The 23,849-nt window shown below is 39.8% G+C and overlaps 1 protein-coding gene across 1 annotated transcript in view; it reads left to right on the top strand.

The window, feature by feature from the left end:
* The window catches only part of arhgap22b (Rho GTPase activating protein 22b), a 54,236-nt gene extending 33,226 nt beyond the window's left edge, over nucleotides 1-21,010 (top strand). Inside the window, exons 4-10 of the mRNA XM_032510617.1 lie at nucleotides 5,240-5,368; nucleotides 13,630-13,837; nucleotides 15,090-15,222; nucleotides 15,301-15,374; nucleotides 15,457-15,578; nucleotides 16,524-17,565; nucleotides 19,337-21,010. Coding sequence (XP_032366508.1) covers nucleotides 5,240-5,368; nucleotides 13,630-13,837; nucleotides 15,090-15,222; nucleotides 15,301-15,374; nucleotides 15,457-15,578; nucleotides 16,524-17,565; nucleotides 19,337-19,559 — 1,931 coding nt within the window. The 3' untranslated portion in view covers nucleotides 19,560-21,010. The remainder of the gene's footprint in view (nucleotides 1-5,239; nucleotides 5,369-13,629; nucleotides 13,838-15,089; nucleotides 15,223-15,300; nucleotides 15,375-15,456; nucleotides 15,579-16,523; nucleotides 17,566-19,336) is intronic.
* The last annotated feature ends 2,839 nt before the right edge of the window (nucleotides 21,011-23,849 follow it).

The raw sequence follows: 23,849 nt of genomic DNA on the forward strand, positions 1-23,849 counted from the left end.
ATTTCCTTCACGAGTTCCTGATAAATTCAAAAAAGTCTCTTGTCTCCTTGTCCGTCCACTTCCATCTGTCTTTGTTGACATCCGCCATGTGTACAGACAGAGAGGAAATACTGGGTGGAAATGAACTAAAACATCTGCTTCTTCGTTTTGGGGTGGGCTGCAACCATAAAATGACCAAAAACTCAATCGCAATTCATTATTTATTCAGCAGATAACGTTTCCATCACCATTTATCGCATAAGCCATATATCGATCAAGAGATGATGAGACCGCACATATTTCCTTTGATTCATGAATTTCCATCAAATTCGACTGTTTCCATAAGGCATTTTTCATTCAATACCACTTAATTTGGATAAAAACGTGTGGATGGAAACATAGCTATAGATATAGATACATATGTTTGGCTACTGCTGAGTACAGTACTCATACTGTGAGTCACACGCTGTACATATTGTGGTGGGAGCTTGTTGTGTCAACAGCAGTGCACGCTGGATGAAAAACATGAGGTCAGATCTGAAGAGCGGCTGTAAGGCCAGTGGTCTGCGGTTATAGTTTCGTATTCACTGGGAAGTTATCCGTGAGTATCTTTAGTCCGGCCAATAAAGTTAAGTGTATTTTGCATTGTTTTTTTATAAGTATTTTTTCGATTTTGTACTTTTTCCCTTCCTTTTTTTTCCTTGCACATCTTTCAGCACTATAATCACCGTCCTGCAAAATATATCCTTTCTAGACAATTACATTTTGTTAAGAAAAGTGTAAAAAGTAGCTTGAGTAGTTAAGTGCCAAAATGGCTCGTTTATACTACTTGTGAAAACAGTCTTAAGTGAAGGGTTCAACATGCTGAGCAGAAATCCTGAAATGCACAAAGCTCTATTAACTAACAATACAAAATAGCAACAATATTTGAATTCTCTCAGACACACAAGCTAGAAGGGTATTGGCCTCTCTCTCTCTCTCTCTCTCTCTCTAATAATAATAATAATAATAAGCAGCACAGAGGTCGTTTAGAGTTGATCCCCACACGATTCATAGCGCCCAATCATCAGGCGCATTATTTATAGAGGACTTGGCCTGAAGGACATAAGATACACCGACACACCAAACGGTGTATACATAAGCTGCGTGAGCCGCATGAAGACTGCTTAAAGACAGCTGCTGCTAAATGCTAAACTGTAAGAAAAAACATCCGTCTTTCACATGTAACCTCAACAACTTGAAGACCGTATAACACACTAAAGTAAAATTAAATGTTTTATCAGAACAAGCATCTCTCTCTTCATGTTCGCAGTTTAACAAGCTCCCACCGTGACATCAGAAAGGATTTCAGCCCTTTCAGAATTACCTGTTCTTTTTCCTGCCTTCATTCCTGTCCTCATCTCCCATTCGGCAGTGTCTACGAGCAGTCGGACATTTTAGGAAGCTATAATTGTAAAGAATCACACAGTGGCTTGCGTAAGTTTACACACCCGTTCTAAATAAAAGCAGACAGATTTTTATTTTTAAAGGCAAGTTATATAATGGATCCAGGATACTATGCATCCTGACAAAGTTCACTCGGCCTTTGGAATTAATACAATCAATTTCTAGGTATTATGAAGGGTATGTGATGATATATGTGATGAGTTAATTTAATTCCAAAGTCCAAGGGAACTTTAAAAGTAAAAATGTGCCTGTCTCTATGGGAATTTAACATAGGGGTGTGTATACTTATGCCCCCTGTATTTTAAGGAAGAACATTTATTTATTTACTATACATTATTCATTCACAAAGAAAATTGGTGTCCTTAAAAGATTGGATTTTCCTAAGTTTTTTTAATTAAGGCATTAAGATTAATTTCCAAAAGATTTCTTTTTATTCCTCTTTTTAATCAACTTTAGCATGGGTGTGTGACTTATGCAAGCCACTGTAGCTTCAGTTCTTAAAGGTCAGACACTCAACAGGCTTAAGCTTTACGCACACACACTGTAAACATTGAACTTTTCCAAAGGCTCAAATGTCAACGCCTCTCTGATGATCAACAGGTGGAAATCAGATTGATCCTGAGGCTTTGGAAGGAAAACTCAGTTCAACGCCTGCAGCCAGTGTTATCTTAATTGGTTTCAAATAAGAACTTTGCACTACACATCCATCAAGGCTTGGATGTTCCAATACTGTTGGAGTCTGTCGGCTGTCTCAGGATTGATTTTAAGTGCCTGTGTGTGTGTGTTGTGTGTGGTGTGTGTGGTGTGTGTGGTGTGTGTGGTGTGTGTGGTGTGGTGTGCGTGTGCGTGTGCGTGTGCGTGTGCGTGTGAGAGAGAGAGATCAGGGCCTTATTATAAAGGAAGTGTTTGATGTGCCATGGCTCCTTAATGTCTAAGTGTCCTCTCCCTTTTTTTTTTTTTTAAATCACCCTTTTAATTTACCTCTTTTCCTGAGGGGATTGTTGATCATTTAGATAGTATTGTGCATATTCTCATACAGACTATATGCATTTATGAGGGCAACATATCAAATACTGCAACATCTTCGGTTCACTATTTCCCCTCCCCTGGAGCACATCTGAAGACAGACCACAGTGTTTGTCATGACAGTGTGACTTTGCAAAGCTGGGTGACAATGGCACTTAGCTTTATGGCACCACTGTTTATATTTGGATTCCCTCCTTGCAGCTTATTGACTGGGACAACAATGACCGGGACTGTGGCAACACACCATCCAACACTAATGGCTCAGACAGCAGGGTCACAGATGACATATGTCCCACATTATTTAAACGTGCGGCAGAAGAAAACAGTCAATGCACGAAGGTGATGGCTTCAACATAGTATGATATATGTGCGGCCTATGGTGTTAATGGGGTTTTTAATGCTGTTGATGATGTTGATTTTGCTTCACAGTGTTTAGTTTCATATGCAAGGCATGTGTGAGCTCTGCACACCTCACTATGTTTATTAAGACCAAAGAATTTTAAAAATAAGGCTTCCTCTTCTTGTGCACTCATTGAAAGCTGCTCTGGATCACAGTGCCAAGCAGCTTAATGCCTCGAATGAAATGTAAACTGGTCCCATACAGTAACTACGAGACAGGGCAGGAGGGTTGGACGACAAACACTGAGAATGCATGTCAGGACAATTGTGCCATCTAGTGTTGAGAAACCTTTACAGCACATTGGTTTCAATCTGAATCAACCCTATTCGATTTTTGGTTTTAAAGCAATTTCTGACTGTGTTGACTGTGGGCCCCACGTACTAAGTCTGGCCCGATGCCTTTGCTGCATGTCGTCCCCCGCTGTCCCCCACTTTTCCTGTCTTTAGCTATCCTTTCAAATAAAAGTTTTAAAAAAGCCCAGAAAAAGAATCAGCAGTATAACCGTCATTTAATTCAGTGTTAATTAATATTCTTTTGTAACTGCTAATTTTAAGGTAAAATACCAAATATTTTTAGTGTACACCTTCTCAAATATGTCATCCCCCACCTCTCTCCTCACTTTCCTTTCTTCATCTGTCCTCTCGACTAAAAGGCCAAAAGCCCCCCAAAAAATCTTTAAAGGTGCCCTGCAACACGTATTTCATTACTTTGTGGTAATGTCTGAAGTTCTACCATGGACTCTAACATTTTTTTGTGAAAAAAATGCCTTCATTACCTTGTTTTAAGCCATTCTAGTGTGGTATAGAAAGACTGCAGGAAGACTGCCAGGTCTCATTTCTTTCAACGAGCTAAACTGCTTGACTCTGATTGGCTAACAGCTAGCCAATGAGAGCCTGGCTATCAGCATCTGTTACCCAGCGCAACTGGGCGAGCTCATGAATGGTAATGAGCTCAGGCAACATGACATCAGACTGACCAGCTGTTGTGATTGGTCTGATTTCTCCTCTTATTTCTTTCCAGTGGCTAGAGCTGACAGAGGAGGTAGCAGTTCATTTTCACATTCACCATATAACACAAACACATATGGATCTAACATATTTCAAAAAATACAAGTAAAACGGTTTTGTGTGGCAGGGCACTTTTAAACAAAGAAGGAATTTCTATACAGTCATTAAAAAGAACATTGGACTAAATCCAGGCATCAATTTCTGAATTCAAATATTGTGTAGGACTGCACTTCAGTTTGATGATGATGCCAGATGATGTGTTATTTTGTGTCTCTGGTGCTTCTACACACATACAAACTTGGAAAAAAACCATCCATGCGGTTTTGAGTGAGATACGGTTTCTGGATGTCCTCTGCCTTGAGCCTTGAGGCTTTCTACATCACTAGCCAAGTTGAGGTGGCTAAACTTAGCATAGCTAGCTAATTCTTGATGGCAAAACACTGCTACAACACACACTAGTTGACCATAATCTCCAAAAGAACTACTTCCATGTCCCTGTTCTGCAGGTATTCCACAAGTGCCCCTTGTTTAGAAGAAGTCTCCCAGCTAATCCTGCCTTGGACCGACCAAAGTTGGAGAAAGAGTTCTCGCTGATGGGATCTTACCTAGCTACTGAGCATGCGCAACTCCCAACAAAGATATTGTAGAAGTGAGATGTCTCACTCTGTAGCTAAAACAGAGACCCGAACACACAGGGTGAAAACAGGATCTGCAGCAACGTGCAGTACAACAAAAATATGGTGTTTTTTGAAAATTAAACCTATTCTGGTACCACCTCAAAAATACAATTATGAGCCTGAAAATTAGCATAATATAGGTGCTTTAAGCAAAGTAGCAAACCGTATTAAAAACACATGCACGGATTATCAACCCAGGGCCCGACCCTTCCTGACCCTTATGCAATCATGGCCCTATTGTCAGCAAAAAAACTAAAAATGAAAAGGTTGGGACATGATGTATGGAAAGCTACAATATATGTCTGATCATTAACATACCACTGGTTTAGTTCTACAGTGGTTCTCGAAGGTTTGGGCAGCCCAGGTAAAAATTTACAAGGTATTAACTCTGCAAGGTCCCCAAACATTTGCAGATGTCATTTTTTGTTTTCTCCTATTTTGAAAGTGTAAATGATGGAAATAAAATCTAACTATTTGTGACATATTATACGAATGTCTAATCTGTCATTTGATGCCTTTTGGAGATTTTTCCATCTTGTCTTGGCTTCTTTATGCACATTAATATAAAGTTTTACCTGGGGTGCCCAAACTTTCGAGCCCCACTGTATAAGAAATGCCAGTGTTCTGGCAAATACATATTTGTAATCAATGGTGTAATCAACCCTACTTTCTGTCTCCTTCCTCCCCATCGCTTGTCCGTCCAGGTGGAACAGGAGAGAAGGACCGGGCCCCGATCAGCCATGAGTCCTTCCTGCTCATGGCAAACTCCCAGAATGACATGGATGACTGGGTCAAGGCCATACGGCGGGTCATCTGGGCGCCGTTTGGAGGAGGTAAGGCCAAATCTTTGAACTGAAACACGAGAAACGCAATCACTTAGAAAAACACAGACAGACTGTCATCCTCAAGCTTGTCTGACCTCATAGGAATGGAGGACAACTACAACTCAAGGCTGTTCTAATAACGGCTGGATAACGGTATTCAATACCTACCGGAATAACCCAGTACCAAGCAGGGCTGGGTACTGGTAATTATTTCTTAAATTATTTTGATTTACAAGGTCTCGATTTGATTACATTTCAAATTCCACATAAATTAGATTGAGAAAATTGAAGTTATAAAACCAATTTGCTTGGACATGAAAGATTCTCAGTATGCTGTCATTTGTACTAGTAGAGCCATAACAATTCAAAGTTTTCCTGTACAATTCATTGTCTCAGGAATAATTGCAATTAACAATATAATGGTCTCTTTTAGTCATTTAAAAAAAGTGTATTATTTATTTTACTTTTTCAACCGGATTAAAGTTTTGAATGAATTCCAGTTAACGTATTTTGTCATGTCCCTGTTATATGTCCCAGATAATGTAGTAAAACAAGTATACAGCCTATGAAGTACACCACGCCTCTTTATTATCATAAAACATTGTATTTTTTCTTTTTAAAATTAATAGAAATTGACAATAGAATATTTATCCCGATCTTTAGAAAACAAAGCACTGACCATTAACACAAAAAACTGATTCAAGTAAACGAGGAGTACAACAATAGTCATCGCTATTAGGAAAAACTATGTTGCAAATAAATCTGCACAAAAGCTTAAATGAGCAACACACCAAAACACACAAGACTGATTATGTCCAGCTATGGAAGGGACTGAATAATGCTTTTTCCGAGAGAATAACGATTCTGTTCATCATAACTTATTATTCAAATCTCTTATAGCCTCTTACAGCCAATAATCATAAAAAAGAAGCACCATCCTAGACAGGAAGTCTAGGATATACATTATTGCTGAAATTGGAAACATCTCTGGTGTCTCCATATTATACTTTGTGTTACACACTTGAGCCTGGCCAAGAAAAGTATCACCCACCCGTCTCATTTCTTCAGCCTGCCGTTAATTCTCACCCTGAAGTCTCTATTCCTGGTGTCCAACTACTATACAGGGTGCTTCTATTGGGTGCTGTTTCGTTTGAGCTTGTCGAGTAATAAACTATAAGGATCAGTAGTAGGGCTACACAATGAATCGCAATTGTGTCAAAACTGTAATATGGACTAGTACATTATCCAAATCGCAGGGGAGCACACTATTTGTTAAAGGCAAAAAATAGTGTCAAACCATTCTGAACGAAGTACTGCGGCGCTGCAAAGACGTCCCGGCCTACAAATCGTATCCTCCAGACTAAAGAAAAAATCTTTGTTTGGTACAGATTCTCTCAAAACTCACATTATAACTATATATAATGTTTTATTTTAAATACCATGAAAATGCTACAGAAATGATTATTCCCTCCAATATTGTTACTCATAATCGCAATTTCAGTCAAAATAAGATATTTTGCTTATGTTGTGCAGTGCGTCCCTAATCAGCAGAGCATCGATGTCCCGGATGCAGTTTAGCCTGCGAATTTGAATCCAGTCAAACGGAGTTTCTTCGACTCCTAAAAGGTCTATTTCCCCTCTCCATGCAGCAGGGAGCCTGTGGTTAATTCTCACCCTGTCTGCTGTGGTTGGGCTGCCCAGCTAATGTGGGCTACTTGATGGGAGGCCAGAAATACAACCAGGCCTGTCTGTCTGGGTGTGAACTGGGACATAAGGAGCAGCTGAACAGCATGGTGTTGGGTTACAAGGTATATTAATAGGGGGATAAATGTAGAATAACACACCGGTGACGTACAGTACGACATCACCGGTCTCATTTGAAACTTCATTTTGAATCAGTCATTTTTAAGCTCTGTTGGCGGAGGGGGGACAGGGGTACTACCAAAGCTACACTTAATGATCATTTGTATTTCATCGTTAGTTTCATCAATAAATGTATTCAATTTCGCCAATTTCAAGTTTTGCTAGGCCAAAATTTATGTCTGACAATTACAGAAAAAGGTTGTAATTTTGCATCTGTGAGAAGGTGTACTCTAAAAGTATTCGGTATTTCGCTTTAAATAAGCGGTTAGAAAAAAATATTAATAATTATACTTGTTTTTGTTGTGAACACTGAATAAAATGTTATACTGCTGAACCCAAGAATTATCCTCCAACGCTATAGTTTTCTAACTGTTTGGTGTAATGGCACGTTTACTGTATGGTTAGTGGTAGCCCCACTTTGTGCCTCTTATGTATTACTATTACATTCAATACGTATTATATGTATATGTAATACTATTACATTACAACACCCTGCAATCTTTCAAAAGCCTACAAGGTTGTTCAGCCTAGAAGGCGTTTTCTAAATTCTAACCATTTTGGTGAAAAATATTTGGCCTGTTGCACCGTAAAATGTTTTTATCCCGTTTCCAATCAAAGATGGTAGGCTGAAATAACATGATGTGTCCTTGCTGTGCCTTGGAGTGATAGCCTTCCTTATTCAGAATCCCTTTTACCCTGTACAAATCTCCCACCTTACCACACCAAGCACCCCAGACCATCAATTCATCCCACATGCTAACGATGGCGTCAGGCATTCTTCCAGCATTTTTTCATTTGTTCTGCTTCTCACAAACGTTCTTCTTTGTGATCCAAACACCTCAAACTTGGATTCCCCGTCCACACACTTTTTCCAGTCTTCCTCTGTCCAATGTCTGTGTTCTTTTGCCCATCTTAATATTTTTCTTTTATTCCATTCTCAGATATGGCTTTTTCTTTGCCACTCTGCCCTGAAGCCCGAATCCCCAGCCGCCTCTTCACTGTAGATGTTGACACTGGTGTTTTGCAGGTACTATTTAATGAAGAGGCCAGTTGGGGACCTGTGAGGCGTCTGTTTCTCAAACTAGAGACTCTAATCTTCTTGCTCAGTTGTGCAACGCGGCCTCCCACTTCTTTTTCTACTCTGGTTGAGCCGTTGTGTGCTGTCCTCTGAAAGGAGTAGTACACACCGTTGTAGGAAATCTTCAATTTCTTATCAATGTCTCGCATGGAATAGCCTCCATTTCTAAGACAAGAATAGATTGTCGAGTTTCAGATGAAAGTTCTCTTTTTCTGGCCATTTTGAGCGTTTATTGACCCCACAAATGTGATGCTCCAGAACTCAATCTCTCAAAGGAAGGTCAGTTTTGTACTTCTGTAACGACCTAAACTGTTTCAGATGTGTGAACATGATTGCACAAGGGTTTCTAATCACAATTACCTTCTGAGCCAATGAGCAAACACATGTTACCATTAAACACTGGAGTGATAGTTCTGAAATGGGCCTCTATACACCTATATATTGCACCAAAAACCAGACATTTGCAGCTAGAATAGTCATTTACCACATAGCAATGTATAGAGTGTATTTCTTCAAAGTTAAGACTAGTTTAAAGTTATCTTCATTGAAAAGTACAGTGCTTTTCCTTCAAAAATAAGGACAGTTCAATGTGACCCCAAACTTTTGAACGGTAGTGTATGTATATAATCACATCATCTGGTAGGCCTATTTTTTAGTGTTTTAGAATATGCTGGTGATGTGCTAGCTGTTCCCCTAATGTCATAGTCAAACAACATGAAACTAATTCACTATAAATAACAATAAATTGAAATTGAAACTGTATTGTCAACATACATGTTTCTTAGTTTCATCAGCAGCCTGGTGCGTAGAATTGGATTGATGCGGTTTTCTTTTTGTATGGCCATTAGGCCCCCATGATTCGGGGAAAAATATGAATCACAATTTTTTAGCTCAGAATTGATATCACAATCTTCTGCCCTGATTTTTTTCTCACAAAGTGTCATGTTTATTGCACACATGAACCAAGACAAAACAAAACAAATTGGCAGTACCAAACATGTTTTTTTGAGGGGGGGGGGGTTGGTGCCTATAGCACATTGTTCATCACCACAAGCCTGTAAACATAGAGGCTTCAATGAAGAGCAGGGAGAGCATTAGGGAGTGCTTTAAAACCTATTTATACAGATATGTTTAAAACTCACAGAATAAAGTAGTAGGGTTTGTGGTGCAGTCAGCTCATAAAATAAAATGAGAATTAAAGTATTTTTTTTTCTTAATAAAAAAAATTGAATCGTGACTAGGGTGAATCGAGATTGCGATTTTACGATTAATCTTTTACAATTATTCATACAGGCCTACGTGCCATGTCTTACTATTAGTTTAAAGTTTGGTTGAAAATCTGCAAATAAATGATGGGGCGTTCATTATCATTTCTGGTCCAGTTGTTGCCATATAGAGTGGAGGGGGGGGGGGGACCCAAAAACCCAACCGTTACATTAGGTATTAGGTTAATACGCCTGTAAAGTGGACGGAGCAGGCGGCAGCAGCGGGGGGCGGGCGGTGACAAAAGCTGCGGTAAAGTCGGACAGTTTCCATCCGAGTCCAGCTCCTTCAGGCTGGACAGGAAGTGACAAAAACACGTGTGGCGATTCCATTTAATAAAATATAATCAGACCCACATACCAGCTGGTACACAGTCTCCAGTTGTTTTAATATGACAGAGTAGCTGCAAAGCGCTCTACATGCGATATGTTGCTGATTTTAATAACAACAGATGGAGATGATCCGTGATCTGATCAGATTTAGTCTCTCTGACTTCAAAACGTAACTATCAGTCACACAACAGTGTTTGGACAGAATAAGTCTTTAAATCAGACAAATAGTAATTAAAATCCCCCGATTCCAAAACGATAAAAAAGTTTATAAAAACGTCATCATGTTGTAAACCACAGGTGTTAAATCAGCTGAGAAGCCGGGTTTCCCAGCATGCTCTGGGTCCGCCTGGCTCTTGTAGTCGGTGAAAAGCAACTGCGCCGCCTGCGCTCAGAACTGCGGCCGCCTTGCTTCGTGAGATTTCCGTTGCCACGTGTGCATGACGTAGAGCAAGTCGGGATCAAGTCGGACACAAATCTACCCAGCATGCAACGGGCGCCGATCGCCGGTGATCGATTCTGCGCACGACCTGGCTCATCTCGAACGAGCCTAGTATCTCTCTCAGAAGGGGGAGGGGCCGCATCAGAACAGAAGAGGATTAGGGCCATGTAAAAAAAAATTATTTAAATTCTGAGAATAAAGTCAGAATTCTGAGGAAAAAAAAAATTGAATTCTGAGGGAAACATTTCTAAATTCTGACTTAAAACTCAGACAATGAAGTGCATGAAATTGGGACTTTTTTTTATTTGGTTTTGACTTAAAACTCAGACAATAAAGTCAAATGGTGAAGGTGGACGTGGTGGTGGGGAGTAACTTTGCTCCTTATGACCTCATGAGGGGAAAGAGTCCAGATTGGCCCATCTGAGCTTTCATTTTCTCAAAGGCAGAGCAGGATACCCAGGGCTCTGTTTACACCTACCGCCATTTCTAGCCACTGGGGGACCATAGGCAGGCTGGGGGGATATCAATGTTAAAAAAGAAACTCATAACGTGACATTTTTATGCCATGGGTCTTAAAATAAAGTCCAAATTCTGAGAATTAAGTCACAATTCAGACTTTATTCTCAGAACTCAAAGAAAATTCTCAGATGTGGCCCCAAACCAGCATTATTAGGTCAACCCTTGTGTTGTCTTCCCGTTGACCATTTGTTTTTCTGGGTCCAACTTTTGTTGGAAAGTTTTTGTCACTTTTTGTCACCTGATGTTTGATTTTTTTTGTAGCTTTTTTGAGGTTTATTTTTTCTGGGTTTGTGAAGCTTTTTCAGTCATTTTGTCCTTTTACCTTTTTTTTTTTAAATGCCATAACATTAAATAAAACACCCATATTCAGTAAGAGTAGTGAACTGCTCATTTATATTTTATATATATTTTTTTAACATTTTGGTTGAAAGAAACCGAATTTTCTGATACAGAAACGTTTTGTAAATGGGTCAAATTTGACCCGAGGACAACAGGGGTTAAGTTTAGTGGTGTAGGCATCTCTTCTCTCTCTCTCTCTCTCTCTCTCTCTCTCTCTCTCTCTTACTCTCTCTTCTCTCTCTCCTCTCTCTCTCTCTCTCTCATCTCTCTCTCTCTCTCCTCCTCTTCTCTCTCTCTCTCTCTCTCTCGCTCTATTCTGGAAGGGGTGTCTGTCTCTCGGTCCAGAATAGATCTGTCGCCAACTTCCAGCCCCGTCGTTAACAGCAGCCCCGCGATCACAGCACGCTGACCCCCGCCGCGTGCCTTTCGTCTGAACGCCTCCGTCATTGCCCTCGACGCTGTAGCGTTTTAGGCTGCAGGAGTTTGTAAATGTGGGATTAATCCACCAGTGGGGTCAAATGCCTGAACCGGAATGGATGAACTTGGTGAAATGTGGCTTTGGGATGTATGAGAAACGCGCCGTGGTGCTGTGCAGCTCCTGCTCGGTGAATCACTACGACTACTGTGAGCTGTCCGCCAGCTGCGACTGCTGCAGCCAATCAACAGGTACCACCAGCAGCCAGTGATTGGCTCCGCTGAAAACGGCGTTTTTACAACATTTTTAATGGGATAACGTTAGTTTTTCCTTAGCCTTTGCGTTATTAAAGACTGAAAAATACAATAAAAAATACAGGTGAAAAATAAATTCTGTAAATAACTACAAATTGTTAAATACTAAAAGGGGGGGGGGACTAAAAATAGAGTTGTTGTGGGAAATGTGAGGTAATAGTTGACAACTATTCAATTCATCTTTGCAGCTAAAGCTACACTTATCTCCTCCCCCACTGAGGGGACGAGAGACTTAAAAATCGGCATTATGACTAGCCTTCATTTTCTAACCGCTCCGTAGATAATAATAATAATAATAATAATAATACATTTTATTTAACAGCGCCTTTCTAACACTCAAGGACGCTTTACAGACAGTAAAAGACAGATACAGGGAACAGAAAAGTGTAAGTAGTTATTATTGTGTGTTTGTAATGTACATCTACCAGGTAAAGATTTATTTGGGTTCCATGTCTCAACAATGTAATTTATTTCATGTGTATGGTATGTATGTACAGTATATTGTATCCTAGTATTTCATCTATATTTCTATTCTGTGCTGTGTGACTGATTTAGCTGATGTAACACTGTAATTTCCCATTTTATTGGGATCAATAAATATCTATCTATCTATCTATCTATCTACCTATTTATCTATCTATCTATCTATCTATCTATCTATCTATCTATTGTACATTGATGAATTGACTCATGTGCAATATACATTCATACAATAGGCCTATGCCTAAAACACAGGCTATTTGTTCCAAACTTCAAAGAATATTCAATTAATCTAAATAATCGCCACATTTTTTTGATAATAAGATTAATCAGTTTTAAATATTTTGCATGAAAAAAGTAAAAAATTCAGTTTCTTAAATGTGAATATTTTATAGTGTATTCACTCCTCCATGACAGTACACTGAACGTCGTTGAGCTCTGGACAAAAGAAGACATTTGAGGACATCATCTTGGGCTTTGGAAAAATATTTGGTATTTTACTTAAACCTAGCAGTCACAAAAGCGTATTATTATTTTTTATGTTAATAATAGATGTAGTAATACCGAATCAAGTGATTGTGTTATGCTGATGGACATTTTTCACCCTTTTGGGACATTTTACAGCCCAAAAAAAATCGTCCTCAGGTCAAATTGACCTGTTTTCCTATATCAGTGATCTTTACCCAAAATAACATGATTGATTCCACACTATGCTCTTTGGCAAGTAACCATACTTTAACTTTACTTTTATGAATTTTGGTGTGTCTTATTCAATTTTATAGCATTTGAAAAGTGGTTTTGAAATAGTATTGAGTAAAAGTTGACATATTCCAGTCTGTGATTATCCATCAACATACATTCCTTTAATTTTAGTCTAAATAATTCCTAATTTCTGCTTTTTTAACTCAAACATTAAGTATAATTTCCTATAAATGAGGTTTATTAAAACTAGTTAATAAGTCATTGTTACGTAGTGTTGAAAACGGAAAAAAAAAGTGACAAACATTGAAAAAAAACGTCAAAAGTGTAAAAAAAAAAGGACAAAAACTTAAGAAAAAGTTAAAAACATTGATAAAAAGCATCAACAACAGTGTTTTTTTTTTCAATTTTGACAGGAAGACAACCCAAGGGTTAACCGAGAAAATGATCGGCATTGAGAAGAACGGTTCGTTGCAGTCCTGAATGAATAAAGTACACACGTGTATGTTTTTCCTCCATCTCTCCCCAGGGATATTTGGTCAGCGTTTAGAGGACACAGTGCAGTATGAGAAGAAGTTTGGCCCCCGGCTGGCCCCCCTGCTGGTGGAGCAGTGTGTGGACTTCATCAGGGACAGGGGTTTGGACGAGGAGGGTCTCTTTCGGATGCCAGGACAGGCCAACCTGGTCAAAGAGCTGCAGGAGGCCTTCGACTGCGGGGACAAGCCTCTGTTTGACAGGTAGACAGGAGAAGTGAATGATCCATCATCCAATCAGAGCCAGCCCTCACCAATGTGGTGCCCCGGGCAAGAGTTCAGCACTTTCTGTTGCATTTTCTACGTTTTTGTGGCTCTTTCAAGCTCTTTCAAGCTTTTTGTGACTTTTTTTCTCAATGTTTTTGTCGTCACTATCAACATTATTATCCTTTTTTTGACGTTTTGTCGGTGGAGGGGGTTGTGCCATATGGTCACTTGTTCAACTTTTTTGTTGTTTTTGTCCTTTTCTTGTGTTTTTGCCAACTTTTTTTAACAGTTTTGTTGCTTTTACGTTTTAGTTTTTTTCTCCCTTTTTTTCAACAGTTTTGTCGCTTTGTTGAGGCTGTTTATGCTTCTGTGCTGTTTTTGTCCATTTCTTTAACATTTTTGTTGCTTTTTGTCACTTTTCTCTAATGCTGACTGCGCTTTTTTCAATGTCTTTTAAGCTTTTTGTGACTTTTTTTGACGTTTTCTCAATGTTTTTGTCGTCACTATCAACGTTATTGTCTTATTTTGACGTTTCGTCCGTGAAGGGGGGTTGTGCCACTGTTGTCACTTTTTCAACATTTTTGTTGTTTTTGTCCTTTATGTTTTTATGTTTTTTTGTTGCTTCATTTGCTATTTTTGTTTCTTTTTCAACATTTTTATTGTTTTTTTCACTTTTATTTTGCTTTGTTGACGTTTATGCTTCTGTGCTGTTTTTGTCCATTTCTTTAACATTTGTGTTGCTTTTTGACACCTTTCTCTAATGTTGTCTGCTCTTTTTTCAATGTCTTTTAAGCTTTTTGTGATGTTTTTTGTCTTATCTCAATGTTTTTGTTGTAACTATCAACATTATTTTTACTCTTTTTGACGTTTTGTCGGTGGAGGGGGGTTGTATCATTGTTGCCACTTTTTCAACATTTTTGTTGTTTTTTCCTCACTTTTTTTCAACATTTTTGTTGCTTTGTTGACGTTTTCTATGCTTCTTTGCTGTTTTTGTCCATTTCTTTTTTGTAACAACATGAGTCATGAGCAACAACATTTTTGTTGCTTTTTGTCACTTGTCTCTGATGTTGACCGCGTTTTTTTCAATGATTTTGTTGCTTTTTTCGACATTTTTTTGGTGTTTCTTAAATCTATTAACGTTTCTTGACTTATTTGGACTGACGGCGCCCCTAGCAGTTACCTGTTCTGCCAGTGCCATTGGGCCGGCCCTGCATCCAGTAGACTCATTTCTTTCTGTATTCCCTTGCAGTAATACAGATGTCCACACGGTGGCATCCTTGCTGAAGTTGTACCTGCGAGAGCTGCCTGAACCAGTCATTCCCTTCTCCAAATATGAAGACTTTCTGACCTGTGCACAGCTTTTGGCCAAAGATGAGGAGGAAGTATGTGCAGTATATACAGTATGTATAGTGTGTGAGTTAATGGCAAGTGTTTGCGTCTAACAATTGTCCTTTTATCAGGGAGTCCAGGAGCTGGGAAGACAAGTTAGCACTCTACCTCTACCTAACTACAATCTCCTCACGTACATATGCAAGTAAGTATTCTATCTCATAATGTCATTGGTTTTTAACGACAACAACTGTTTCTACTTTTAACTTTTTGTTATCTCTGCTTAGATTCCTTGATGAGGTGCAGTCCCACTCTATCGAGAACAAGATGAGTGTCCAAAACCTAGCCACAGTATTTGGACCAAATATCCTTCGGCCCAAGATGGAGGACCCAGTCACTATCATGGAAGGTACGGATGATGTCCACTAACGTAATGACTCAATTCATGGTCAAAGTCATTGCAAACACAATCAAGTCTTTTAAATATTACATAGCACAATGTTACTTTAAAGGTCCCATATCATGCTCATTTTCAGGTTCATGCTTGTATTTTGGGTTTTTACTATAACATGTTTACATGCTTTAATGTTAAAAAAAACACTTTATTTTTCTCATACTGTCTGTCTGAATGTACTCGTATTCACCCTCTGTGTGAAATGCTCCGTTTTAGCGCCTGTCCCTTTAAGCCCCCCACCTGAAAAATCCCAGTCTGATCTGATTTGTCAGAGTTTCCTGGTTTTCTGCATCTGCACTCTCGGAGTCTCTGCATCGTCATTGCAGCCGGGACTTGACCGTGACGGCACCGTAGCTTCACTTTCTACCCATATATAGCATAGTTGTGACATCGCAACCGTAAACAAGTCTTTACAGCTTGTGTAAAGGCACAATCTGACCACTGGATGTGTGAATCTCTCTGTGGCTTGAGCATTTGGATCACAGTATTTATATAGCCCCAGTATATAGCACTTTATAACAAAAAAGACATGGAAATCTCACTTTTTACCATATGGTATCTTTAAAAAGTATTACATATCGCCGCTGTAGGGCTAAAACCTTGTATGTCCAAAACTGTTGCTTTTTGGGAAATGACAAAAGCTAAATTGAAAACATTTTTTCAGCTGTTTACCTCAGACAAAATTGCTTTGTCACCGTTTAAATATTTGTAAAACCCACAGACAGATATAAAGGGTGAACAATAGAATTGTTTTATGAAATAAAATTAAAAATTATGTTTTTTGGAGATACAAGCTTTCTGCCCGACAGCAACAATATACTAAACTTGCTGAATGTGCAGATAAAAACCAAAATAATGCCACTGTACATTAATATTATTCTGTCTGACTGGGATCCATAGGTACCTCTCTGGTCCAGCACCTGATGACAATACTTATAAGGGAACACAACCGATTGTACTCAGGGTGGGACCCGGAGGGACTCACCGTTCCCCAAACAGAGCTCCCTGTCCAGGGACATCAGCTCCAGCATCGCAGCCTCGGAGCCTGGATCTCAGAGGAAGACCTCCAGAGCTGCCCTGTGTCTAACCCAGACCAAGAACTGCACAGCAGTGCCTCGTCTTTGGATGCCAAACTGTGTGCGGCCGTCACTCCCACCCAGACCCCTAACCTGAACCCTGGACCAAAACTGGGTTCCCCATCAGGGAAAGGAGAGACAGTGGTCAGCCCGAGTAAACAAGCCAAGACCACACCTTCCTGGAAATACTCTTTCAAAAGCTCCTCGGCGCCTCGTTCCCAGCCGCAAGGCAAGCAAAGCAGCAGCGGCAGCTCTGTGGCTGAAATCACTAGTGTAGCTTCTGGTGGGGGAGGAGGTGGAGGTGGAGGTGGAGGTGGAGGTAACTGGCTCATGAACGGTTTGTCCTCCTTGAGGGGACACCGGCGCACATCATCAGGCGAGCGGTCTGCCCGCGACCGCGACTCCACCGGCTCCTCACAGAGACTGTCCACCTACGACAATGTCACTTCTTCTTCGAGCATGGGGAGCGTTCCAAGTGTCACCAGCACACCTTGGTCCACTTCCTCCTGCGAAATCTCCACCCCCGACTCAGGAAGTGAGCCCTTGTCCAACCAGAACGGCGGTGTAAGGGGTGAAAGTGGGGAAAAAGGGGAGTGGGTGGAGAGCCAGAGGGAGATTGACAGAGCAAGGGACGGAGGGACGACGACAGACCCGAGCTCTGAGCAGGACAGTTGTGAGGCCATGGAGCTGTGCAGTAGCAGTGCAGCCTGCAGTGAGAATGGAAACATGGCCATGGCTGCCGGGGTGCCGTCCATTATCATGTCTGAGGATGGGGACGGGGCAAATCTAACACTGAGCAGTCTGGTGGAAGGACTGAAGGACGAGTTGAGGAAGCAGAAGACTGCATATGAGACCAGGATTCTAAAGTAAGTCTGGGTTCTGGGGGTTCCTTAACAGTGTTATTAGTGTGTAGATTTTCTTTTGGTGCTGGGAAATATAAGCATGAAATTGGTCTCCAGGAACCACTCTGCTCTACAATAGCAACCAGGTTGCTTTTTTGTTACATAGTTATACATGGATGTATTGCCAAGCATTATTTCTTATAAAGTCCTAAAACAGGAACATGTTGACACTCATAGGCAATAAATATATGTAACCCTATCAGGCGCAAGTCCCTTAGAAGAAAAGCTCCAAAAACTCTGGATCCTACATTTCCCACAGTGCAACACAGCAAATAGCACATCTTTATTAAAGCCTCCTTGGCTGGTAAATTTCCACATCTTTTAAAAAAAAATCACAAACACAGCTTGTAACAAATCTGTGTGTAAAATTGTAGTTTTGAAGCCATTCAGCCCCCACCCCCAAAAAAAATTTCATCTCAGCCTCCCTAAAAATTATAACAACATTTTTTTTTGTGCTTCGAGTTAGAATTTGTAAACTTGTCTGTTAGTGACAGAGGAAAAACAATTAGAGGTTCAAAGGGCTTGAAACAGATTTAATATCCTGTGTCGCCAAAGCCGTGCACCTGTAACCCCGTCAAGGAAAGGGTTAACAGAAATTTAGTTTTGGCCAATCGGAGGCGGTTGTGCCAGACTCCCGCTAATTGTTAGAACATTGTGGCACTAGCTTGCAAGGCACATTGTATCTGAATCCCAGTCTCATTAGGGGCTGAGCCCCTAGAATCACCCCTGTTTGAAGCCAAAGCTAAGATTGCCCGGATGACATCATCAGAGGTTATTTTCTTTAACTTTACAAATGTTCTTCTAGAGCAATGTTTCCCAAACTTAGGGTTGGGACCCAAAATGGGTCGCAGACCCGTTTTATTGGGTCGCCAATTGGCAGAGTAAAATTCGTATCAATCTTATGTGAATCAGCGTTCTTTTTTGCTCCACTGGTCTGTTCAGTTTAGATGCTGTGGGGGGTTTTCTCTCTCTCTCCTCTCTTATGCTAGGAGGGGATAAGAAAATGAGTTGAGAAAGGGGTGAGACACAGAAAGGAGAATAGAGACCTTTTCTGTTTTTGTTTACTTTTATAATGGAATAAATATACTTCATATACATTTAAATTTATGGTTTGTTCCGTCTTTTGTCCACAGTTTAAAAATGTAGATGTTACAATGATTCATGGTGTATTTTTGTAAATTCGGGTGCCGGGGAGAAACCAAATTTCTCTTTTGGGTCTTGAGCTGAAAAAGTTTGGGAACCACTGTTCTACAGCAACAGAAGACATTACATTATACAACGGGTTTTTGGCAATTTTCATGGCAAGTAAACGGATCATTAAAATTTTTCAACTACCAATAGGAGTAGCCTGTGCTAAATGTTTTCAAATCTCACACCGACGCTTTAAACAGTAAAAAATCATTCTGAAGCTGCAAAACTACTAACAAGTGGTGATCTAAGAGTGGCAACAATTTTCCTGGTTCTGTTCTGTTTGAGGTCCTTTTCTGCATGTCATCCTTCCCTCTCAAACCTCAATGTGAACAGTTTTTGAAGTTATTGTTTTAAAGTTAGAAAGTAGCTCCAAGGAATATCGTACTTTAAATCCTGTTAGTTTCCCAAAAGAATTTCCATTCAGATATTGCCAAACCATAGCAAACATAACCAAAACTACCTGAATGCCAAAGCATTTCATAATGTAGCCAAACAGTAAAGGTGAATGTCAATGGCCTGTGCTTTCTGTCTGTGATCCCCTCAGACTGGAGGAGTCCAGCGCTGTTCTGTGTGCGCAAATGGAACGTTTGGAACAAGAGATGGAGCAGGAGAGGAAGAAGCAACGCATGCTAGAGATCAAACTACGAAACTCAGAGCGGGCGCGGGAGGATGCGGAGAACCGCAACCGGCTTCTGGAGAAGGAGATGGAGGATTTCTTTTCCACACTGGGAGATCTGGCCCTGGGTGCGAGGACTAGTGACATTTGATACGGCATCGGTCCGTGGCCAAAACTGTCAAGGCTTGTATTGTATGTATCGGGGGTTGGGTGTTTTTCAGGGGCTCATGTCCTCCTTCAGAGTAACAGGGCGTTCCTTCAAAAGAAAAAGAAAAGAAGAAAATAAAGGAATCTGCCATGTTTGTGTATATTCAGGACAAACTCAAAGGGAACTGAAATATGGAGACAGGAAATTCTGAAGGGCTTAAATGTAGAATTTGGACTGACTTTGTGGTCCTTGTCAGAATCATCTCAATTGAGCACTGAGCGATTTGAGTTTCTCACGCATGCCTGAAATGGATGGGTAAGATAAATGTGTCCAGGGCTTGTCTGGCGAAGGCAGTATTTTAACAGTCCAGGTGCCTGAAAGTGATGGTGGAACGTAATGTAATTTCTCTGAAATTTTCTATAGTCCTACTGGAGAGCACTGACTTCTTCAATCACTACTTTACAAGGACATTATGAATGGATTTAATGCTGGAACTGTATGACTCATTAGAGACAATGTTAGACTGACAGCCAACTGATATTTATCTTTTCTGATATTTATCTTTAAGTAATAGTGCTATGTTTTAGGGAGTACACTTATTTGCCTTCTTGCTGAGAGGTTTGATACCACTCTCAGGTCTGAAGGATTAATATTAGGCCAAAGCTAGCAGCTGGTTAGGCTAGCCTAACATAGGGGGAGAGAGTTAGCCTAGCCTAGTACACACCTTTTAGCCCTTGTGTTGTCTTCCCGTCCACCATGAGAGAAAAAAGTTTTGGTCACTTTTTTTCAACATTAGTATTGTTTTTTTCCCAACATCTTCAACAAAAACACTTTTTCAGGTGTTTTTTCCAAAGTTTTTGATATTTTTAATCTTGATATTTATTTTGACTGCCTATTTTTTGTGACAAAAAAATAAATTAACTGTAAACGGATCAAATTTAACCTAAGGACAACGTGAGGGTTAAAAAAAAATCTGCTAACCAACACTTCTAAAGCTAACTAATAACACGTGTGTTGTTTATTTGATTCTTACAAAAAACAAAAGGCAAAAAATACTTTTTTTTCATTTTATGTTGGCCAGCGCTAGGCTAACTCTTCCAACTGTAGCCTACATTAAGCTAGGCTAACTCTTCCAACTGTAGCCTACATTAAGCTAGGAGCTAACTCTTCCAACTGTAGCATACATTAAGCTAGGCTAACTCTTCCGACTGTAGCCTACATTAAGCTAGGCTAACTCGTCCGACTGTACCCTACATTAAGCTAGGCTAACTCTTCCAACTATAGCCTAAATTAAGCTAGGCTAACCAGCTGCTTGCTGTAGCTTCATATTTACCCTACAGACATGAGAGTGATATCAATCTCCTTAGCTTGTTCTCAGCAAAAAACATGAACTAATGTATTGCCTAAAATATCAAGCTATTCATTGATAAGGCAGTTCAACCAAATAAAAAAAACTAAATTTTCTCACTTGCCTGTAGTGGTACTAGTTATAAAAATTGCTTTGTTTTATTAACAGACTTTGAAGTTCTGTGAAATATCCAGAGCAAATGTAGTTTTATTGCAGTGAGCACCAGTAACAGCATTTCAATAACTTCCATTTTATCTTGGCTGTCTCAAAACCTGTCCAAATTAAAGCTAAATGATTTGCATGGCTAGACACCAACACGGTTAAAAATTGTTTGTTTTTTTATAATCTGAGTGAACTGACCGTTAAACTGTACAGTAGTGGTTTTAGCAGAAGATCCTCCACTTGCATTTATCCTCCTGTCCTGTATTTGTGCTGCAGACATTTATATGTGGATGTTTTACTATAGAATCAAATATGTTTATCAAAGCAGGTTTAGAAAACTAGGTTTTCCAAACGATTCCTTTTGGGGCAAAACTGAAGCAGTGATGGGTGGAACCTCTGCAATAGCCGCCTCTGTACCTTCTTTATCCTCAGGCCGTACCAGTGCCTCTACACCTCGTCACCATCTGGTGTCCCTGTCCATTTGATGGCAAAGCCTCAGTCTTCGGGTTTACTCCGATCCTCGCAGATGTCAATATACCTTTTAATGGATAGATAATACAACAGCGACAATGAAAAATAATCATTCAAGCATTTTCAACTCAGCACATGCTGCCTAGGACACAGGACACATGGCTCGGTAGGTGAAGGTCATGGACAGTACACAGTAAATACCAAAGCTGGACCGCCTCAGCTGTTCGCTCTCTAAAGATCAGAATGGCCTGCCTGGAAGCCATGTTGATTTTGGCACATGAAGCTGAACACTGCCCTCAAAGAAACAATGGAATTTCCTGGTTGTGCCTTCAGGGAAGTGTTTTTAAGTACAAAAAAATGTAGTATTGCTTGCTTGTCCAGAGATGTAGTGCATACTGTATATTTGCCCATAGTACACAGTGTATGCATTGTTTTGTTTTAATATGGCAACAAACTGCTGAAGATGAATAACTTAATTTCCCTAGAAGGTGCCAATTCTTGTGTAAGTGAAATTGTGAATTGAAAGGAAGTTTTAAGAATGTAGCCTTGTTATGAATGTAATGTGTTACTGATGAAACCAGCCCTGTGGAAGGAAGAAAACATAATGTAAATGCTTGCCGGGGGGGGGGGGGGGGGGGGGGGGGGGGAACAAAACTCTAATCACTGATGGTTTTTTGTTCATCCGCTTCTTCAACCCTGAGTCCAGTCATCTTACTTTGACATGGTAAAGCTGGACCTGGTATATTATGGGATCCACCACACAGACCTACATCCCATCAGGTAGCTGTTTTTTTTTTGTGTTTTATGGCTCTGGTCAATTGGACACTTTATTATGTTTCCAAAATGAAGCATTGCAGAAATCTCTTTTGTGAGAATTGCATGTTTTTAGCATCTTATCACAAATCAGAAGAATGTCCAGAAGTACTTGGTAGTAATTCTTATTTGTTTAACGGCCCGAAAAACAGTATAATTACAAGTGAAAGTGTGCTGTTTTTTTTTTTTTTTAACATTTTATGAAGAAACTTAAAGCCAAGGTTATTACATTACCCTCTTTAATTGCACAGGTGTACAAGGTAATTGTCCTCCAGTTCACAATATGATGGTCTTAACCTATTGCAGGTTCTTTGATTCAAACAGGGACATTTATTTCCCTTTATGTATGTCTCATGACTAAGGCTAAATGTTTCTTACTGCTCTGCTGATGATCTATGGTGCTTATTTATTATGGGTTTCCACTATTGTAATGATTGGACATATATGGGAATAAAGGTGACAAAGAAGAAGAACAATGGTGGTTTATCCGTGAATATTGGCAGTAGAAATGACAAAGTGACAGCATGTAGGGGTGGGAATTATTATTTTTATTTTTTTATTTTTTTTGTCTTTGCCAAGGATTCACCTAAATGTTAAGTTTTGCCGGTACCGCCGATGGCGACTACATCATATCTGTTTCCAGCAAAACACTGCGAAAGCATAAAATACATGTTATGTACAAATGAAATAAATGTCAGACTGACTGGCTGACATGTGATGTGCATTCTTCTTAGAAAACAATTTGTTTTTAAAAATGTGTAATAGTAGTGTATTATTCAACTTTTGTTCTTGTATAAGAAGGAAAAGAAAATCACAGTACTCAATCCAAATACTTCTCGAATTGCAATACAAATCGAATCAGCACCCATGTATTGTGAAAGAATGGAGTCGCCACAAAAGCGGGAAGATATTTTTGGCAGGGGGTGCTGGGGGGTGCAGACCACTCTACCTCTGTCTCCTTTTAACCCTTGTATGGTATTTGGGTAAAATTGACCCAATTCATGCTTTTTACAAGAAGACAAATGTTACAAATATACATTTTTTTCTACCTGAAAATCAATGGCCTTACCTTACTTTCTGTGATAAACATGTACAGTTGTGGTCAAAAGTGTACATACACTTGTAGAAAATCACAATGTTATGGCTGTCTTGAGTCTTCAATAAGTTCTACAACTCTTATTTTTCTGTGATAGAGTGATCGGAACACATACATGTTTGTCACAAAAAACAGTCAAAAGTTTGGTTCTTTCATAAATTTATTAGGGTCTGCTGAAAATGTCACCAAATCTGCTGGGTCAAAAATATACATACAGACATTGTATTTGGTTACATGTCCCTTGGCCATTTCACAGCAACTAGGCGCTTTTGGTAGCCATCCACAAGGTCTGGCAAGCTTCAGGTCGAATGTTTGACCACTCTTGACAGAATTGGTGCAGTTCAGCTAAATGTGATGGTTTTCTTGCATGAACCTGTTTCTTTAGCACTGTCCACATGTTCTC

This window comes from Etheostoma spectabile, unplaced genomic scaffold (genome assembly GCF_008692095.1).
Source record: "Etheostoma spectabile isolate EspeVRDwgs_2016 unplaced genomic scaffold, UIUC_Espe_1.0 scaffold119, whole genome shotgun sequence".
Lineage (NCBI taxonomy): Eukaryota > Metazoa > Chordata > Actinopteri > Perciformes > Percidae > Etheostoma > Etheostoma spectabile.